General features: G+C 34.7%; 1 protein-coding gene across 1 annotated transcript in view; it reads right to left on the bottom strand.

Moving 5' to 3' along the window:
• Positions 1–18,660, bottom strand: part of BMP5 (bone morphogenetic protein 5) — a 113,153-nt gene extending 94,493 nt beyond the window's left edge. Inside the window, exon 1 of the mRNA XM_036414939.2 lies at positions 17,432–18,660. Coding sequence (XP_036270832.1) covers positions 17,432–17,921 — 490 coding nt within the window. The 5' untranslated portion in view covers positions 17,922–18,660. The remainder of the gene's footprint in view (positions 1–17,431) is intronic.
• Between the last annotated feature and the right edge of the window lie 879 nt (positions 18,661–19,539).

The following is a 19,539-nucleotide window of genomic DNA, read 5'->3' as shown; positions in this document are numbered from 1 at the left end:
TATGAGCACTGAATACACACTAACTGTGGAAGATAGTGGATTTCCTGTAGAGCAATCATTACCAGTCTTACTCTAGTTTTAATAGAAGTCTTAAATGCACTTTGATGACCGGGTGTTTTGTTGATATGAATGGATGGATAAACACTAACAAATGTGGTGATGGGCCAGGAAACTTGGATCTACATTTTGCTGCAATTATTCATTTCACAATCACAGCAGATGGTTGGTAAAAAGTAAAGCAGTTGTAAAATATTGGTGAATTTTTCTCAACAATCAGCTTGAAGTAATAATTGCCTAGTGCCTAATATCCTGAGTAGATTCGAAGCAATGTATCAAAGGGCTCTTTATACCATTTCTTGGCATTCTCTGCTATTTTCCACATTGTAAAATGTGTCTCTATTGCCACTTATTATTGTATAACCTGTGTCCACATCATGTTCAGTGTGCACAGCAACAAAGCAAGCCCTGAACACCAACTTGTTAGCACACAATTGAAGAAGGAAGGCAGGGTCAGGGGTCAATATTTAGACAGATCAAACAACTTAATTTTGAAAAATTGTATGACCTTTTACCCTTATTTCCTGAATACAACACAAATAAATAACGAGTGTTTAAGCCACACTTATGCTCTGGAATGTGCAGTAAGCATCCAGTGTACAAAGGAAACCTTTTTAGATATTTCCTTCAAAATCGCTGGAGCCTCAACATTAGGAAGGCCCTCCAGCTACACAAGCAGGTTTCCAGCAGAGCCCCTAAGATTTGCTAAAGCTGGGTTCTACTTTTGCTTTATGTCTTTTGGACTAAAAGGCTTCCTTAGATACTATTTAACTAGTAACATGATTTCCTTTTTGCCTTAAAGGGATTGAGGTTTGAAAAAATATTTTGTCTATAGACAGGAAGTTAATTCCACCTGGTAATTTAAATAACAAAAGAACATTCTTTTATGTAATGTTTGTTAATACTTTTAATTTTATTTGAGGCTGGAATTTTGTGTGATTTCTGTAAAATATATGATATTGAGCAAAAAAATCCTGGCACAAGAATCAGGGATCCTGGGCCTAGACCTGGCTCTTTGTGCCCTGTAGTTTTGGCAGTAAAACAGGCACTCTTTTGCACAGTGCCTGGACCAACAGTAGGTAATCAACTTATATTTGTCAAATGGCTGAATAAATGACCTTTCCGATTTCCAGTATCCACAGATGTATATTGTAGAATCATATCTATGCCTTGAGTACAATATACTGCAATAATATATTAGTACTGGTAGATTGAAGCACAGAATATATGTAAAGATCCCTTCAAAAAGTATTAATCACTATTATTGTTAAAACTTGTACATTTTTATCTATTTTTCAAAAATGGATTATCAAGTTAAAGAGCAGTGGCAAAGAACAAAAAAATCTGTAGCCAGACAGACCATGGATCCAGGATTGACTCTGCCATTTACCAGTAGGGGGACTTTTGTAAGCTATTTAACTTCTGATAAGCCTCAGTTTTCACATCAATAAAATGGGAATTGAAAAATATTTACCCATACAATTGAGTTATAAGTTATTGAAATGCTTGCATTAAAATTACTTAGTCCAATTTTTGCCACAAGGATTATTTGTATTGTTTTTAATGTTGCTTGGATTACTATAATTACAAATACACTATAATTTAAAATTATATATTTCTAATAATGTCATATACTTTATTTATTCCCTTAAGAAATTATTGTGAAACTTTTTTAATTGGTTAAAGTATTACAAATAGTAGTCTCCTTTTCCCCCCATTAATATATTTTAAATGTATCACATTCCACAGAGAAAAGTATTTCACTTAATCCTAAAATTTTTTCCTCAAAGTAAATAACTGTAAAATAATAACTATTTGACACAACAGTATGAAAAAGAAAAATCTTAAAAGTTGATTAGAATATGTCAATAAATGTAATTGGAATCCATATTTTACAAACTTTAGTCATCAAAATTAAAAATTTAGCAAAGATCATCTCAATGACATCTTTCAGCATGTTATCAAATAATTAAAACCAATAAATCCATGTTTTCTCACTCAATATATTATAAAATATCAAAAGTCAATACTTTACAATATGGATACTATACATAGAAGATGTCCACAGTATTTATGGCCTTTTGTGTGACTTTTTGAATCAAACCTATAATTCTTATCCTGCTTCAAAATATTATAACAAAAGGCAATTTAGGAAAAATAATAGAAAGATCTGTCATCTGGAAAAAAAAAAAAATCAACCCAAATAAATAGTCTAGAAAATTAAAAATACTTTAAATTAAATGGCATTAAATAGAAATAGAGTTATAGTAACAAAACCAATAGTGATGAGAATAGCTACAAATTAGAAAATCATAAATTTAAACATAATTTGAGTTACATGCAATACGAAAAGCTCCTGATTGAATGATTATTTGAACAGAGTGGCTGTCCTATTTAGAATTCAGGAGTTTATTCCCCAAGATTTTCATCATGAATCAACTTAAAAAAAAAATCAAAACTAGAAAACAAGCCAAGTTGGCTTATGAAAATAAGCGTTGAATCCTTCAACATTTCCCCTTACATCCAAGGGTGTTTTAGAGAGTGCCCATGTCTTCACTACCACATATTTTCTAATTGTATATTATTACCTTGGCCTGCAATCAGTTTCCCTTCTCCATAACACGCAAGGAAATGGAATTGGTAATATCTGGAACTAAAGTGAAACTAGGGGTTCGTTCTAGGAATCTGACCAAATGTAACATGAATAACACCTTTCAGCGGCAATCACAGAAAATGTTGCCTTTGGGTGCTCAGATGGAAGCCCTACAGGCTCCTGAAGGCTCTGTTGTACACTGACCTTTTCCAAGACACCCTGATGAGGAAATACAGTCCATCAACAAGCCAGCTTGGAGACAGAGTCAATGAAATCCCAGGGTTCATTTTTCTCTTGGATAAAGAAAATGTCATGTGTTTAATGGTCCACAAATATTAGCAAAGGCGTTGATCTGACAGAGTCTGGTGGAGTGGAGGTGGCTCTCCTCTGACATTAGAATGCCATATTCTACTCTCAGAGAAACAGGTATAGTAGCCGTGGAAAGCCTTAAGTGAGCACTTTCTCCTGTAGATTTAAAGGCCTATAAAATTACCTTGTTAAGTTCTAACTATATTATGATCTCCACCTTACATATAAGAAAACAGTTTCAATGTCGTGAAATAATTTGCTGAAGAATAAGTAGCGGTTAAGGCAAAGCAGGTATCCAAACCAGTATGAGTCCAAAGCCCTTACACTTAAATAGTTAAAGAATCAAGTAATTTCTCCTCTTATAGTTTCTAGTGTACAGATTTTTTTCCTCCTTAGTTAAAACTTATTCCTAGATGTTTTATTCTTTTTTTTTTACACAATTGGAAATTGAATTTTCTTAATTTTTCCTCTGATTGTGCATTAATAGTGTATAGAAATGCAACAAATAATCTATATATTAATTTCATATCCTGAAACTTTGCTGAATTCATTTATTAGTTCTAACAGATGTTTTTTGGTGGAGCCTTTAGGGTTTCCTATACATAGTGTCATGTCATCTGCAAACACAGTTTTAATTCTTTCTTCTTTCTTTCCACTTTGAATGCTATGCTTTTTTTTTTTTTTTTTTTTTTTCTTTCTGTTGCTTAATTTTCTGGCTAGGACTTCTGATGCTTTATTGAATAAAACTGGCAAGAGTGGGCATCCTTATCTTATTCCTGATCTTAGAGAAAAAGCTTTCAGCTTTTCACTGCTGAGTATGGTAGCCTGTCCACACTATCCCCAAGCAATCTACAGATTCAATACAATCCTGAAAAAACTCCAATGGCATTTTTCACAAAATTAGAACAATTAATCCTAAAATTTGTATGAAAACCAAAAACCCAAATAGTGATATCAAGAAAGAATAACAAAGTTTGAGGTATCACACTACCTGATTCAAAATATATTACAAAGCTATAGTAATCAAAACTATAGCACTGGCACAAAACACAGATCTATGGGGGAAAAAATAGAGAGCTGGAAATAAAGCCATGCTTATGTGGCCAATTAACCTTAAGACAAAACTAGCAAAATACACAAAGGAGAAAAGACACTCAAAGGGTGCTGAGAAAACCAGATAGCCACATGCAAAAAAAAAAATAATAATATGAACCACATTCCTATATCATGTACTAAAATAAACTCATACTGAATTAAAGACTTAAATATTCAGACCCAAAACCATAAACTCCTAGAAGAAAAGGTAGAAACGTCTTTAATACCAGTCATATAAGTTTTTGTATGGATATGTCTCCTAAGGCAAGGTCATCAAAAGCAAAAATAAACAAATAATAATAAGTCAAATTAAAAAGCTTTTACACACTGAAAGAAACCAGCAACAAAATGAAAAGGCAACCTGCTAAATGAGAGAAGATATTTGCAAATAATATTTTAGTTAGGAGTAGATATCCAAATATATAAAGAGTTCAAACAACTAATTCAATAAAACAGTCTGATTAAAAAATAAACAGAAACCCTGAAAAGATATTTTTTTAAAGAAGACATAAAGATGAAAAAAAAAGGCATAAGAAAAGATGCTCAACATCATTAATCATCAGAAAAATGCAAATCAAAACCATAAGGAGATACCATCTTATACCTGTCAGAGTGGCTATTATAAAAAAGATAACAAAAAACAAGTGTTAGTGAGAATATGAAAAAAATGGAACCCTGGTGCATTGTTTAAAATGTAGGTGGTGGAGTCACTATGAATAACAGAAAGAAAATTCCTCAAAAAATTAAAAATGAACTATGATCTGATCGAGTAATTATACTTGTAAGTATTTAATTTCATACACTGAGCCTCTAGTATTAACTGTATGGTAACAAATAATAACTAAACTTATTGTGGTGATCACTTCATAAGGTATAAAAATATTGAATCATTATGCTGTATACCTGAAACTAAAATAGTATTGTAGTTAAACTATAATTACAATTTTAAAAAACTTCTTCACATTATGAGCAAAGGAAATATCTACAGAATATTAATCATAGTGATTTCCAATCAAGAAGACACTGTTGGTAAGCATGGTCTTTCCTCCCACAACCACATCAAAATTACAATTAAATTACAGGAAAACCATCATTCAAAACTGCCTGAAACTTAACAGGTTTGGCTTAGTGGATAGAATGTTTTCCTGTGATCTGAAGGGTCCCAGATTCTTGTCAAGGGTATATACCTTGGTTGCGGGCACATCACCAGGAGGTGGTGTGCAGGAGGCAGCTGATGGATGTTTCTCTCTCATCAATGTTTCTAACTCACCCTCTCCCTTCCTCTCTGTAAAAAAATTAATAAAATATAATTTTTAAAAAAGTGCCTCGCCAAAACTGGTTTTGCTCAGTGGATAGAGCATCCATCGGCCTGTGGACTCAAGGGTCCCAGGTTCAATTCCAATTAAGGGAATGTATCTTGGTTGCTGGCACATCCCCCAGTGGGGGCTGTGCGGGAGGTGGCTGATCAATGTTTCTCTCTCATTGATGTTTCTAACTCTCTATACCTCTCCCTTTCTCTCTGTAAAAAAAATCAATAAAATAGATTTTAAAAAGTAAATAAATAAAAAATAAAAAACTGCCTGAAATCTAGTTGAACAAAAGTTCTATAACTAATAATATAAAGGAGAGGCCACAATGACACTTGTAAGAGGAGCAAGACGTGGAAGGAGCTGGTCCCATATCTACATATGGCGGTTAAAAAAATCAAAGGGATAGCTTTGCTATGGAGAGCCCCCTGAAGAGCTAGGACTCCCAAACCCGCACCAGAATGACCAGTCTAGGGTTCTAGTGCCAAGAAGAGAAGTTCCCATAACTTTTGGCTGTGAAAATCAACAGAGATTATGTCTGAGTGAGATGGGGGCTTCTAAAGTTCCAGGGGTTCCTCTTAAAGGGCTTACTCAGACTCACTCACTGTGAGCTCCAGCTCTGGGCTCAGAAGATGCAATGATCCTATGGGGAGGAACTGAATTGTCTGGCTTCAGAAGGACTGCAGAGGCAGCTTTCTATAAAAAAAAAAGGGGGGGGGGCACTGGCAGAGGTTATTATTTCTTTGCTGAGTCCTCCTCGACAGAGCTGGTTGGTGATTACCATAACTGAGACTGTCAACCTGGCTAACATTTTTGTCCCACCTTGGTGATTCCCTGAGACACTGCCCTACCCTACTTGCTGGCCTATCCAAGCCTTTTCAGTGGCTTCCCCATACAAACAGCCTCTCTTGGCTCATGCTTCAGACTTTCTTAAAATCTCTCCAACAAGCAGCATCTTGCCAAGTGTCCCTAGGTTAGGTACTAGCAAGAGCCAGCCTTGGTTCACAGGTTGGCCTCTCCTGGACACCTCCAAACCCAGCACAAGTAGCAGCCATCTGCAGATCACTCTGTAAATCATGCTCAGTGGCCCTGGGCAGAACACAGGTGGTGGCTGACCTTGATCTGCATTCCCAGGAGGCACCAAAGCCAGCATAGCTAGTGGACAGCTTCAGACCACACCAAAGCACCACCTAACCACCCCCACAAACGACACACTCAAGAGGTGAATAGCAGGCAGCAAAGTCCCACTAAAGTGAGCCTTGCTCCATAGAGTTAGTCCCTGCACAGTAGCTCCTTTACTGTAGTCACAGCCAGTCCTCCCATCTGACTGGCCTGGAATTAATTCCTCACAATGACAAACAAACAGTAATCAAGGCTCAAATACAACAGGCAGGTGCACACAGCCCACACAAATGTGCACCTAGAGTGCCCAGCTCAGGTGACTGGGCTAGCTGAGCCACTGGGCCCTATAGGACACCTACTACATAAGGCCACTATACCAAGACCTGGAGAAACAGCATCTCTACTTAATAGAGCCAAAATGAGGAGACAAAGAAACAGGTCCTAAATTAAAGAATAGAACTCTCCAGAAGCATTAAATGAAATGGAGGTAAGGTAAATACCAGACTCAGTTCAAAAATATGGTCATAAGGATGCTCAAGAAAGTTTGTGATAATTTTAGCAACATAAAAAAATAAATAAATAAATAAATAAATAAATAAATAAAAAATAAACTACATGAGAATTATTTTAAAAAGTCAGAAATGAAGAATATAATAACTGAAAGCAACAATAGAGTAGATGAAGCAGAGAATCAAATCAGCAATTTAGAAGTAAGGAGGAGAAAACACCTAATCAGAACAGCAAAAAAAAATTATTTTTAATGAAAATAGATCAAGGGGCCTCTGAAACAACATCAACTTGACCAATATTTGCATACTGGGAGTATCATAAGGAGAGGAGAGAGAGCAAGAAATTGAGAAAATAACAGAAAATTTCCCTAACTTGGTGAAGGAAATATACATAAAAGTCCAGAAAGCAGATCCCAAACAAGATCATTCTAAAGCAGTCCACACTAAGATACATTATAATCAAAATGCCAAAGGTTAAAGACAGAGAGAATCTTAAAACCAGCAAGATAAAATTAGTTAGTTACCTAAACAGAGTACGCATAGGACTGTCAGATGATTTCTCAACAGAAATTATGCAGGCCAGAAGGGAGTGGCATGAAATTATTAAAAGTGATGAAAAGTAAGAACCTACAACCAAAGTACTCTAATCAGCAAAGCTATCATATAGAATTGAAGGATAGATAAAGAGTTTCCTAGGCAAGAAAAAACTAAAGGGGTTTATTATTACTAAACCAGTATTACCAGAAATGTTAAATGTTATCAGAAGGAAAAAACCTTAACTATATAAATAATAAAAATGGCAATAACTATGTATTATATTTATCAATACTTTAAATGAAAATGAATTAAATGCTCCAATTAAAAACTATGGTGACTGAATGAATAATAAAATAAGACACTCACATATGCTGTCTGCAAGAAACTCATTTCATATCCAAATGAGTATGAAACAAAAGGGATAGAAAATGATATTTTATAAAAATGGTAACAAACAAACAAAGTTGGCATAGTAATACTTATACCAGACAAAACAGACTTTAAAACAAAGGCTGTAGCAAGAGACAAAGAAGGGCCCTGCAACTCCACTTCAGGGTATTTATCTGAAGAAAATAAAATACTAAATTGAAAAGGCACATATATTCATTATTTACAACAGCCAAGGTAAGTGTCTACCAATGGATGGATAAAGAAAAAGCGGTGCATCTTTACAATGGAATATGATTCAGCCATAAAAAAGAATGAAATCTTGCCAACTGTAAAAACATGAATAGAACTAGCAGGTGTTATGCTAAGTGAAATAAGTCTGACAGAGAAAGACAAATACCAGATGATTTCCCTTATATGTGAAATCTAAAAAACAAAATAAAAGAATAAGCAGAACAGAAACAGACTCATAGATACAGAAAATATTTGGATGTTTGCCAGATGGAAGGGAGGATGGGCAAAGGGATTTAAAAGTATAAATTGGGAGTTACAGAATAGTCACAGGGATATAAAGTACAGTATAAGAAATATAATCAGTGTAATAACTACAGTATTTTCCGGCGTATAAGACGACCCCCTAATTTTACAGTTAAAACATAGGTTTAGGCCTATATTCGCTGTATAAGACTACGCCCCACTTCCGAGGCAACACCAGTTCTTTTTTTAATAGACCGCCTCTCTGAGTCTGGCCAATCTGAGCAGGCTTTTTCTCATTTCAAAAGTCGTCTTATACGCTGGAAAATACGGTATGTATGGTGTCAAATGGGTATTAGATGTATTGGGGTGATCACTCCATAAGTTATATAAATGTTTAATCAATTAGATGCACTCCTGAAGCTAATATGATATTGGATGCCAAACTATTTAAAAATAAAAACATATTAACTATTAAAAAACACATTAACCATAAAAGTTATTTAATTGATAACCTTCACTTCTCCACTAAATAAGTCTTTGGTGTCTGCATCAAGGCTATTTGCAGAAGAGCCTATGCAGTTTCCCAGTTGAATTCTCTCTCCCTCTGCTTTTGATAATTACAGAAGTAAAATCAGTGTAAAATTACTGTCCTCAGTGGCTTTGAAAGGGAACATAGACCATACTGGAAAGGGGCTGTTGTATCCAAGGCTGTCTGTGATTAAAGGGCCGAGGAATGGCTCTGGCCTCAAGGCTTACTGGTTGGTTATTTATGAGAACTAAATAGCAGACATACCTGCTCCACTAAATTCTACCTCTGTAAGTCACAGGAACTCTGCCAGAGGAGAGGAGAAGTAACAAGAACAAAGATAATGATCTCAATTTACCTCATCCTAACATTATTTCTGCCTGCAACATGAACTGTGGGAGAATATCAGATGATTCCACTCAGAATTCCAAAACCTTTAACACACTGTCATGGGTCAATTCAGGAACAATGACATGGGATTGAGAATAAACAGGCCTACAGATTAAAGAAAATATATGGCTCTTTGTATTTACCCTACACATTTGCATACACTCTAGTGCTTTCCATGCTGAGTTTTTTGATTGGCAATTGCAGTCTACTGTTTGTATTGTAATCTGAGAGTGCTACTTCTTCCTGGGCTTTTGTTTTTGTTTTAAAGTTCAGTTTGCTCTAAAATAGTTTTAATATATCCCATGAACTTACTGATCCATATACAACTCAACTTCTTTTTTTTCCCTCCCCAGCAAGCCATGTGTGCTGTTGCTGCTTTATTACACCAACTTGTGAATTCACTCTCACATTAATTTATGATTATCTCTGGAATTTTATAAATGAACTAGAACAAAGGTATGCACACAGATGAGTAACTTGCACTGAAATGGAAGTGATTCTGGAACTCTTATGGACAAGATGGCCAATATTCACTTATGGATTTGTGCCACATATCTTTGGTGTGTGGCTCAGGAACCACTCTCCAATGAGAAACATGACAGAAAAGAATGTCTAAGTATTTATTCCTCAGTCTCCCACCCTGCTGAGTATCTAGGGGTTGGCTACATGGCATCTCTCTCAAAAAGGCCATTGTTCCTGTGAAGATACCTTCTTCCTAAAGCTCTGCTTGGAGTTTTCGGGCCCTGGAGGAAAGGAAAGCTCCCCTGCTGTTCCAGGTGCTGCATCATCATCCCATTTTGCCAAAAAGCCCTGCCCACAACCTTTTAAAAACTACATTTGTTACACCTCCTCCAATGATTCATTTTACACATGCTGCCTGTTTCCTTCTGGGACTCTGACCCACCCCTGGGGATTAAAAAGAATGAATAGGTCATGTTGCTGCCCTCACATGTCATCCAATATGCAGGCTGGCCCCCCTGGCACGTGACCTGTGCGGTTCCCCAGAGCCCTGCTCCAGAAGGGCCCCATACTTGGTCTAATGCTCTGCTGCCATCACTCGGAACTCCTGATAATTTTTGAACCAGGCCCCTCAACCCCCATTTTCATTTTGCATTGGGCCTCACAAATTATTTAGCCACTCCTGCAAATATGGTACAGATGTTGGACACAATGCAACTCTGATAACAATAACGCCATTTATTGAGGTCTCACTCTGTTCCAAATACTGTTCTTAAAATTGTGTGTGCGTATTCACTGATTTAATCCTCTCAACACCCAGTGGGGGGGAAATCCTATTAGTACGGGCACTTTTTAGATAAGGAACCAGAGGCACAGAGAAAATTTAGGTTATTTGCCAGGAGTCACAGGGCTAGAAAGTACAGAATGTGAGATTCCACTTCAGACTTTCTGGCTTCTTCTATGCTACTCTGCTTCTGCGATGGAAGCACAAAAAGAAAAGCCATTTGAGCAGTATTATGGCTTGAATTTAAGATTCGGAAAATATCCTGTGTGTCCTATGTAGAAAGATTAACCACAGATCCAGCAAGGACAGAAAATCTGTCCAAAATAAGTAATATTGAATTTTTCATATCATGACAGCATAAGAATAGCCGAAGGCATTTGTAAATATTAATAAATCTTTTGATTTTGACATGTCTCATAGTGTTGAATAAAATCTAAATGGGATTTACATCTGCTAATCCCAACATTTAAAAAAGCTATTTTCCTTTGTTCCTAACCAACTCCAGGAAAGCTATTCAACAACAAGAACAAAAAATATTTGTTGTTTGCCTCCAGGAAGAAGATAAACAATTTCTAAGAAATAATCTAATGATAGTATTCATTTTTAAAACACACAATTGTTTCTTTAAATGCAAGCACTATACTCCATTGTTTATGAAAAAAAGGAAGAGCACACCATTGTAAAGACAGATATCTTCATGGTCTTGGATTTTATAAAATGACACATATCCTAGTTTAATTCTTACATCAAGCTATTAAACATCATGCAAGGTCTTGGTTGCTAAGTTTTATGTAATATTTATGTAATTCACTGTCTTCCAAGTACAGAAGACACCCTTTCTTTAGTCATGAAGGTTCGTTGTTGTTTTCTTTTCTCCCAAAACCATTAACAATCTTCTTCCTAATCTACAGATGATTTTTTTTGTCATTTTAAACATTCTACACTTTAATTCATTATGTTTCTCCCTTTGTAGATTATGATTTACCACAGCCATTTAGACAAGACACACAAATCAGGGGTCACCATTTGGTTGTAGGGGTTCTTGTAAACATTTCTAAAAAGGCAGGTGAAGACTCCCACTGTTATTTTTATCGCACTGTCATAACATTAAGATCCATAACTGGACCTTACACATCCCAATCTGACATCAACATCACAACAGATCCCTTCTCCTCCCAAATACATGAGCCCGTTGTCAGGGCTGACTGGTGTGTTTTAAAAGCTATCTTGGCCAAGGGTATTATTTTAAGAGATGAGCAAATGGGGAAACCCCAGAGCTGAGCCAATAAAATATGAAGTTGAGGTGCAAAGAAGCCCTCATAAACGTGGCTTAGAACAAGGGGTTCATTGTTTCAAGCCAACCCTTGCAGTGGCTCCTCTGATCTCAGCCCCTCTCTGTGCGTCAGGAAAGCCTCTTCCTTCAACCTGTGGTTTTCTTTTTTTTCAAGCTGAGCTATTATGTTATTTATGACTGTACATGTGAGTAGCCAGTCTGTACGCTCCTTGTACACAGACACTGAGAGCCGCCCTCCCTTTTCCCCACGTTGGTATTTCTGTGTGGAAGGATGAAAGGGTTTTCCCCTGGAGCTGGTGTGGCTGGGGATGTTGAATTAGCTGCTGTGTCAGTATGAGGTAGACTGAGGATTTCCCAACACATCCTACACCTGCTCACCCAGACCAGCTTCTGATGACTCAAGGCATTTGTGTCTTTCTTTCAAGGGCTTTTTCGAAAGTATTCTATTTATCTCTCTGTCTCATTTTCATTATGCTATGCCTCTGTGACCCCTCATCTCCTTATTCTCTCTCATCAGCTCTTCTTCACTTAAGAAAAGGAAATCTCTTCACAGAAGTGGCAAGGATATTCAATAAAACTAATATAAGCAAAAGTGTCATATAAACTAAAAGAGAATCGTGTTTTTTATTAGAGTTTCCGTTTTGTAGTTTTTGTTTAATGTTGCATGTTTCTCCCTCTCCCCCCCCCCCTTTTTTTTGTTTAAACTTTCCCTTAAACTTCCCCTTTTAAATTTTAATTGATGTTCTATTAAATTCTGTCAGTGGGATCCTCAGGCAGAGGGTGAGGAAGCAAGGAAGAATGGGATGGTGGAAGCAACAATTACAAGGGATGGCAGCAGAGCAGTTCTCCTGCCCTGGGGAGCTTTGCTCCTGATGGTGGAGGCCGTAATTGGCACGTCATAACCTTTCCTTCCCAACTAAAGGGAAAACAGGAGACTGTACCTAAATGATCACTCTGTAACTAATTGATTTCCAGCTAATCTAAGCCTCCAGCTATGAAGAAACTAGGACCAAAGGCAGATCCCAGGAAGGGTGGGGGCCTTAAGAAGAAGGTGCCAAGAGAGCCTAGGGCTAGAAAGACCTCAGAACTAAAGAGAAAAGGCAAAAAGGGGAGGGGAGGGGAAGAAGAGAAGGAAGGGATGTTTTAAAATGGAAGAATAAAAGGGAAGGCATTGGGGAGGTGGTGGGTGAAGTATTCCCAAGCCTTTCTGGAGGGTGTTATCATACCTTCCCATTTCCTGCTGCTACTTCTCACTAAACGTTTACACTGGTTATTTGTGAATGACCATTAAAACTTCCAAAAAGCTTTTACTTGAACTGTGATGGGAACTCTCTCTGCTGCCACGCCCATCATGGGACAATAAAATACATTTAAAGAAAAACAAGAGTGCCTTTGGTCACACTGATGAATGCTACAGGTTGCTGAAGAGGAGCAAGACCTCTCCACCCATAGCAACTTCTTTTCTCTTCAGAAGTTGAGTTTTAAAGAATGATACTTCTGCCGTTATTAGCATTTGTGACTCCAGATATAGTCCAGGAATGTGTACTCTGATGAATTTAGATTATCTTTCCTCCCATCCCATTCTGCCTCCCTCAAAAAAAAAAAAAAAAAAAAGGAAATAAAAAGAAAAAAGAAAATCTTGCTTGTGTTTATGGGCATGTTTATGTTACACAAGTGTTAATAACCCTGTTGGAGACACGACATTGATAGGCATCTTTAGGTAGATCTCTATATAAATTCCTCTCCACTGGACACTTGAGTCAGCCAAAAACAACAATAAATATTAATGATGTCTTTCAAATCTTTCAACAGAGTACATAAGCATTGTTTTTTTCTTTTCTTCTAGTGCCAGGAGAGTTTAATAATTTGAGGAAGTAAAAGGAGAAGGGTTAATTTAAAGTTTTGAAAGCATTTTTTTTAATTTCATGCCTTATCATACTAAATATTGTTATAAAATAAATACATGTAAGTATTATATTTATATATTTTTCTACTTGAGAATTAATATATATTCTTAAAATATATCTAAGTATTTGACTCTAAGACAACTGATCCAGTCAGTCGAAAACCATTAATAAACCCAAAGTTCTCCTTTATCAGAAAAATACATGGAGACTAAGAATGATATAAACATAAATTTCCTGTATTTACTGATTTTTTAATTCCTCTAAAACATCTACAACATTGTCATTTTAATTATATAACACCATGTCACTGATTTCTAACTAAAAGATCTTAGAAATGCTCTACATGTTTATGTTTATATAAACAGAAGATATATTTAAATATTACAAGAAAATTACCAAGCAACTTCTTTTATTTGCATAGGTATTTGATATAGAACCTTTAACATTTTTTATAAAGAAATGGCTAAACAAGAACAAATTTACCATAAACACACTTTTGTTTCTAACTAACTACTGTAGCATTGACTAAGAAAAAAAAATTCACTGATATTCAATAGTTTTCTGGACAAAACAGAGAAGTCTACCTGTAAAAGCTAGATACTGTAAGATTGACTCAAGTTGGTCTAAAAATAATACATAGAATAGAGTGGAAAGCTGCTCTTCACACAATTACTAATTAACATTTGTTTCTTAAAAATAAACAAATCACTACAATAATTTAAAGGTCAAAATACTGTGTTGAGTTACATAGTTAGTTGTTTATATTGATCTTAACACAATTTCTTTACATTATATTTTTTTCATTTGGTAAACTAAATTGTTTTTCACTTAAGGACAAAAAATTATTCTCATCTGACATTTTTTAAATAGATATTTTATTAAATATGATTCAGAGTTTGAAATAAGTTTAATTGTTCTTGATAAGCAAAACTTATGTTGGAAAAAAATGTCTTCTTGAATGACAAGATAATTGTAGAAAATCTATTATTTGACTTGAAAACAGGCAAGCATTCATAAAAAGGATGTTACTAGATCCTTCTTATATAATTTATCTTATTATGAGAAATGTCAACAGATTCTTTTTATATATTTTAATATCCAGGTGACTTCCTCAATACAATTCCCTTGCCTATTGCTAATTTGATCATTTGCCCTTAGATACTAAAATTTAAAATAAAATTATCTTGAGTCTTATAAGAACATGAAACAAGTTGAAGATATTTGCTAATGAATGATACATAAGGACACTCAAATTCTCAGTGCAGTTAGCAATGATATTACAGTGTCACCTTTTCTAAGTACACTTTGACCTATTTTATCAGGAAAAAATACAGAAAACTTTTTTACTAAGTAATGATAGATTGCAACTTTTGGATATATTAGAAGGTATGGTCTGGGGATAATAAAATGAAATTGTGGTTCAATTTTCCTCAGAGACTAGTAGGAAAATTCAGTATCAGAATTAATTTATCAGTAATTTAATGTGAGAAATTTAGTTTGGTTTTATTAAATTTTAAAAAGTCAATACGGTTTATTATTGAAGATAAATCATTACTCAGCAGTTCAAGAATGATAAAAATAAATAAAAATTTTCTGAAATTTATATATAATTATTTCTCTAGAGTAAATGAATAATTATTTTTCATGGTATATTTAATGAACTAGTTAGTTATTATAATGCAAACAATATAACCAAAATTTCATTGATTTAAAAATATAATCATTTTAAATAATCAAAATAGTTCTAGAAGTCATTGAATAAAACTATTTATTATTGGTTTTGGTTTTCTTATTCTATGTCAATTTATAAAAAGTAATGGTGTATAGGTTCAAAATTATACTTAATTCCTTTCTAAAACACAAATACACTTCTTTTGTGAATGATCAAAATATTTAAATATAATAAAATATTTTACTAGAACAGATTTATGTCTGGGCTATTTTTTTTTTAAAGTATATAATATAAGACACTCTTCCAAAACAGATTTTAGATGACCTGAACTGATATTTTCAGTGATTTATTTTGTGAATATGTAAATCATGCCAGATTGACATTTTTCTATTAAAATAGTAAAATTAATTTAAATTATTGAATAATGTTTAGAAATTGCCACAAAGTAAAAATATATCATGAGCCACATTTGCATGCTACTTAAAGAAGGAAAAGCAATAAAACAAATTTAGAACTAAGCTATATTTTAATGGCTTGGAAGTTTCAAATGAAACCTGTTAATTATATGTCAAAGAAAAGGTGTCCAGGACACCTGATTAGAGCAACCAATGATGACTTACTAAAACTTAATAATGAGAGCTTTGTCTCTGGTAACATGGAACATATGATTTATTATGCACCTTATCCTTCATGCTAGGACTGCTGAGAGCAAATGAGCAGAACACATTAAGCAACATACATTATAAAAGTATCATGTGCTATTAGGAGTTGTTGCTATCTGACTTTTCAAAGAATATTTTTGAGATATATGAGGAAGTTTTTAATTAAGTCTATAATCAAATATGTCAATTTTAAATCAAAGCCAATTGCATATTTAAAACAGTTTTTAAAGTTCTTATATTAAAATGTTCTCAATTCTTTCAAATTGATTAAACTTGTTAACACTATTTTTAGCCTTCAAAAATAAACATATTCTATCTTTTCATTATCTTGAATGTCTGAAGAGAGTAAATTTTCACCTTCTGTATCTATTAAGACATTTAAATAAAACTATAGCACTTGTAAATTCCTATTAATTTGGGAAACTTTAATATTATTGCAAAATGAAATATAAGGCATTAATTTACCATTTGAGAGTGCCAATCTTTTAAAACTGCCATGAAAGTATCAACATTGAGAAAACATAATTTTAAAAATTATTATATAATAATGTTACTAATTAAAGAATTTCAATTAATTTTTATCTCAAATAAAAAGAAGTTCTGTATAGGAAAAGACCATCCTGGCATTATTTACATTTCCCTTGATTCTAAAAATAACCAAACAGTTACTATATATTTTAATAATTACAGTTTAAAAATGTTAGATTGAAACTTTGTTTCTAAAATATTTTTCAGAGAATTTCAGTATCTCTCCCTGAAGCTATTTGATAGTCTTCTTTTACATTATTATTTGATCTTGTTTAATTTCATATCAATATTTTGCAGTAGTTACCTCCCCTGAATGAGTGATTTTGAGTAGCATATAAATATACACTTATATGTTTTCTAAATTATTAACCAAAATATAGCTCAAAATGTCACTTTTACTTTTCTGTCTGTAACTGCTATTTAAAAATAGTCCATTATTATTTTTTGCTCTTATAGTTATTATGTTTTATTATAACTATCTTCATAAATCTCTTTTTTAGATGATTGCCTGTTTATTCATACATTTATACACTAACTAAGGTTGATATTTTAACAAGCACTGAAAAGACCCAAATCTACCCCAAGTATATTTGCTCAATTTTAGCTTTTTATATTAAAAATAAAATACATATATGACTTCATTGCCTAAGGCAAAACCTTACATTGCATCAATGAAAGAAAGGAAACAGAAGCCGGAGAGGAGAGTTATAGAAAATGACTTTATGTAAACATGACCACCTATCAGGCAGCTACTTTACCATTAGAAAAACTTCCACTTTGTAATAACACAGATTAACAAATAAACGAACAACATACCTAAGTTGACAAAGCTCATGACCATGTCAGCATCATTCAGAAAGTTGGTATCATGTAGGCTAGCTAGAGGAGGACTCTGGGTGGTCAAGGGCGTCGTTCGAGATAACTGTATGCGACGAGGATATCCATTGGGAGAGGCTGGGTATCCCTTTCTTGCTCCTCTGGGCTCTCCTGCCAGGGATGCCCTCACTGAGTATTCCGACTCCTCCGGATTTTCTTCGCTGGCCATGGCATTGTAGAGGTCCAGCATGAAGAGAGGTGCAGAGGAAGCTTGCTTTCCAGGTGAAAATGGTCTGGGTCTGTGAGGCAGACCCAAGATAGAGAGAATTTCCCTCTGTATTTCCCGTCTTTCATGGTTCCGCAGTCTTCTATAAATAAAACTGGAGTGAACGTGATTGTCTCCCAAACCTCCTTTTGCATAACCCAGTAAAACCCAGCAGCTCCAGAGGAAACCCACAATACCCCTAAATAAAAATACACTCAGATGCATTTTTGTCCAAAAGCAAAGTTGATGTTTTTAGTTCTTCTTGTCCTCTTAAAAAAAAAAAAAAATCTAAGTTTCAAGGAGGTACACTTTCCCAGTAGCAGAAAAAACAAATTTACCTATTCTTCATGACAGTGACATTTCTGTACCCAATATCCTCACTGATTTTCCTGCCCCCTATTTTAAATATTTTGGAATATGTCAAGAGTAGTTATTTCTAAGAAAGCTGAAACTCAAGTTTCCAATTATCCACAGTTGTTAAGAGTTTTTGCTGCATTGATGTAGCAGAAGACGGCTAATATTATTTGATCAGATGACCTAGGCATTCCTATATGAATGTATGATAATCAGGCCTTTGGTATTTGAATGAACGAAAGTTGATCTTCTGACAAACTGTAGTTCCCAAAGTTATCTTCACTGGATCTTGAGTTCTTCTCAACCCTGAAGCTCTTTCCAAGACAAATCCTGATTTCTGAATCACAGATCTATGCTGATCTGCACCTTGGTGTTGGAATATATATTTGTCCGGCAGCCTGGTGATAACTTTAACATCTTTTGTGTCGTCTTAGTGTAAAATACGACTCAAGGTTGTACTAGTCAAGTAAATGTGTTTCCTTGTAGTTACTTGAAAACCTTCCTGTAAGTCCATTCACTCCCTTTCTCCTTCTTACAGTTAATTCCACCTCCAGCAGGCACAAATATACCAGCCCTCTTCAAGGGAGATCTAAAGAGTAATGTAAGCACAACCCTGCTGGGAAAGAAGAGGCTTCTCATTGTAATTTGAAACTGGTAAAGCAAAAAAGAACTTAACCCTTTTGCTACCAGAAAAGCCTCCATTTTCGCAATTTTATAGCCACGTATCTGACACAGAACAGTGGTGAATGGGGCATATAAATTCTAGAGGGGGGAAAAAGTCAATTTTCAAGCAGCAGATTGAAAATGTTGCCACCAATGTTATGTAGTAGTCTTTCAGATCTTTCTTTTATAGTACACATTTGAAACACTTCTGCGTGAAGTCTCAGGTTGTGGCTAAATGAACATGATATGTTTCAGTTCTGTATTTGAGTGTATTTCTGGTTTTTACAAGTTATTAAAGTTCACTTCTTACAAAATAAAAGGAGGAGTTGTAAATTGAGGTTGATTTGTTGTTTCTTAAGTACAGCCAGATCTTTTACAGTAGAGAATTAATCACCGGTAATTATGCTTTACATATCAAAGTCCTAGTTACAATAATTCAATAATGGTAATTAGGTAGCCCAGCTTCAGTGGTATTTAAATACCAATATTTTAAACAAAAAAGAATATTCATATTTCTCTCATTAAGTAAGTGTGGTTGAAATACAAACACCCTAAAGATGTAGTGTCATGATTCTTAATTTTTAAGTCCTTTTAGTTGAAATGCAAACAGACTTACAAATTAGGTACTTCCCATTAACTGTGCTCAGCACTTTGATTGGCTTTAACCCATGCAAATAGACACAAGTCAAATATTGTTCACGACCACATGCAGACTGGAATTTGCCTGTTTAAAAGTTGATGGGTATAATGGGGAAAGTGCGCACTTTTCTAAAATACCATGCTTAATCCGAGGAAATGAGCAAAGTACGTGTTTATCCTTCATGTT

The sequence above is a fragment of the Pipistrellus kuhlii genome, unplaced genomic scaffold, assembly GCF_014108245.1.
Source record: "Pipistrellus kuhlii isolate mPipKuh1 unplaced genomic scaffold, mPipKuh1.p scaffold_m20_p_5, whole genome shotgun sequence".
Lineage (NCBI taxonomy): Eukaryota > Metazoa > Chordata > Mammalia > Chiroptera > Vespertilionidae > Pipistrellus > Pipistrellus kuhlii.
The sequence above is the reverse complement of the archived record's forward strand: the minus strand, read 5'-3'. Positions and strand labels throughout refer to the sequence as shown.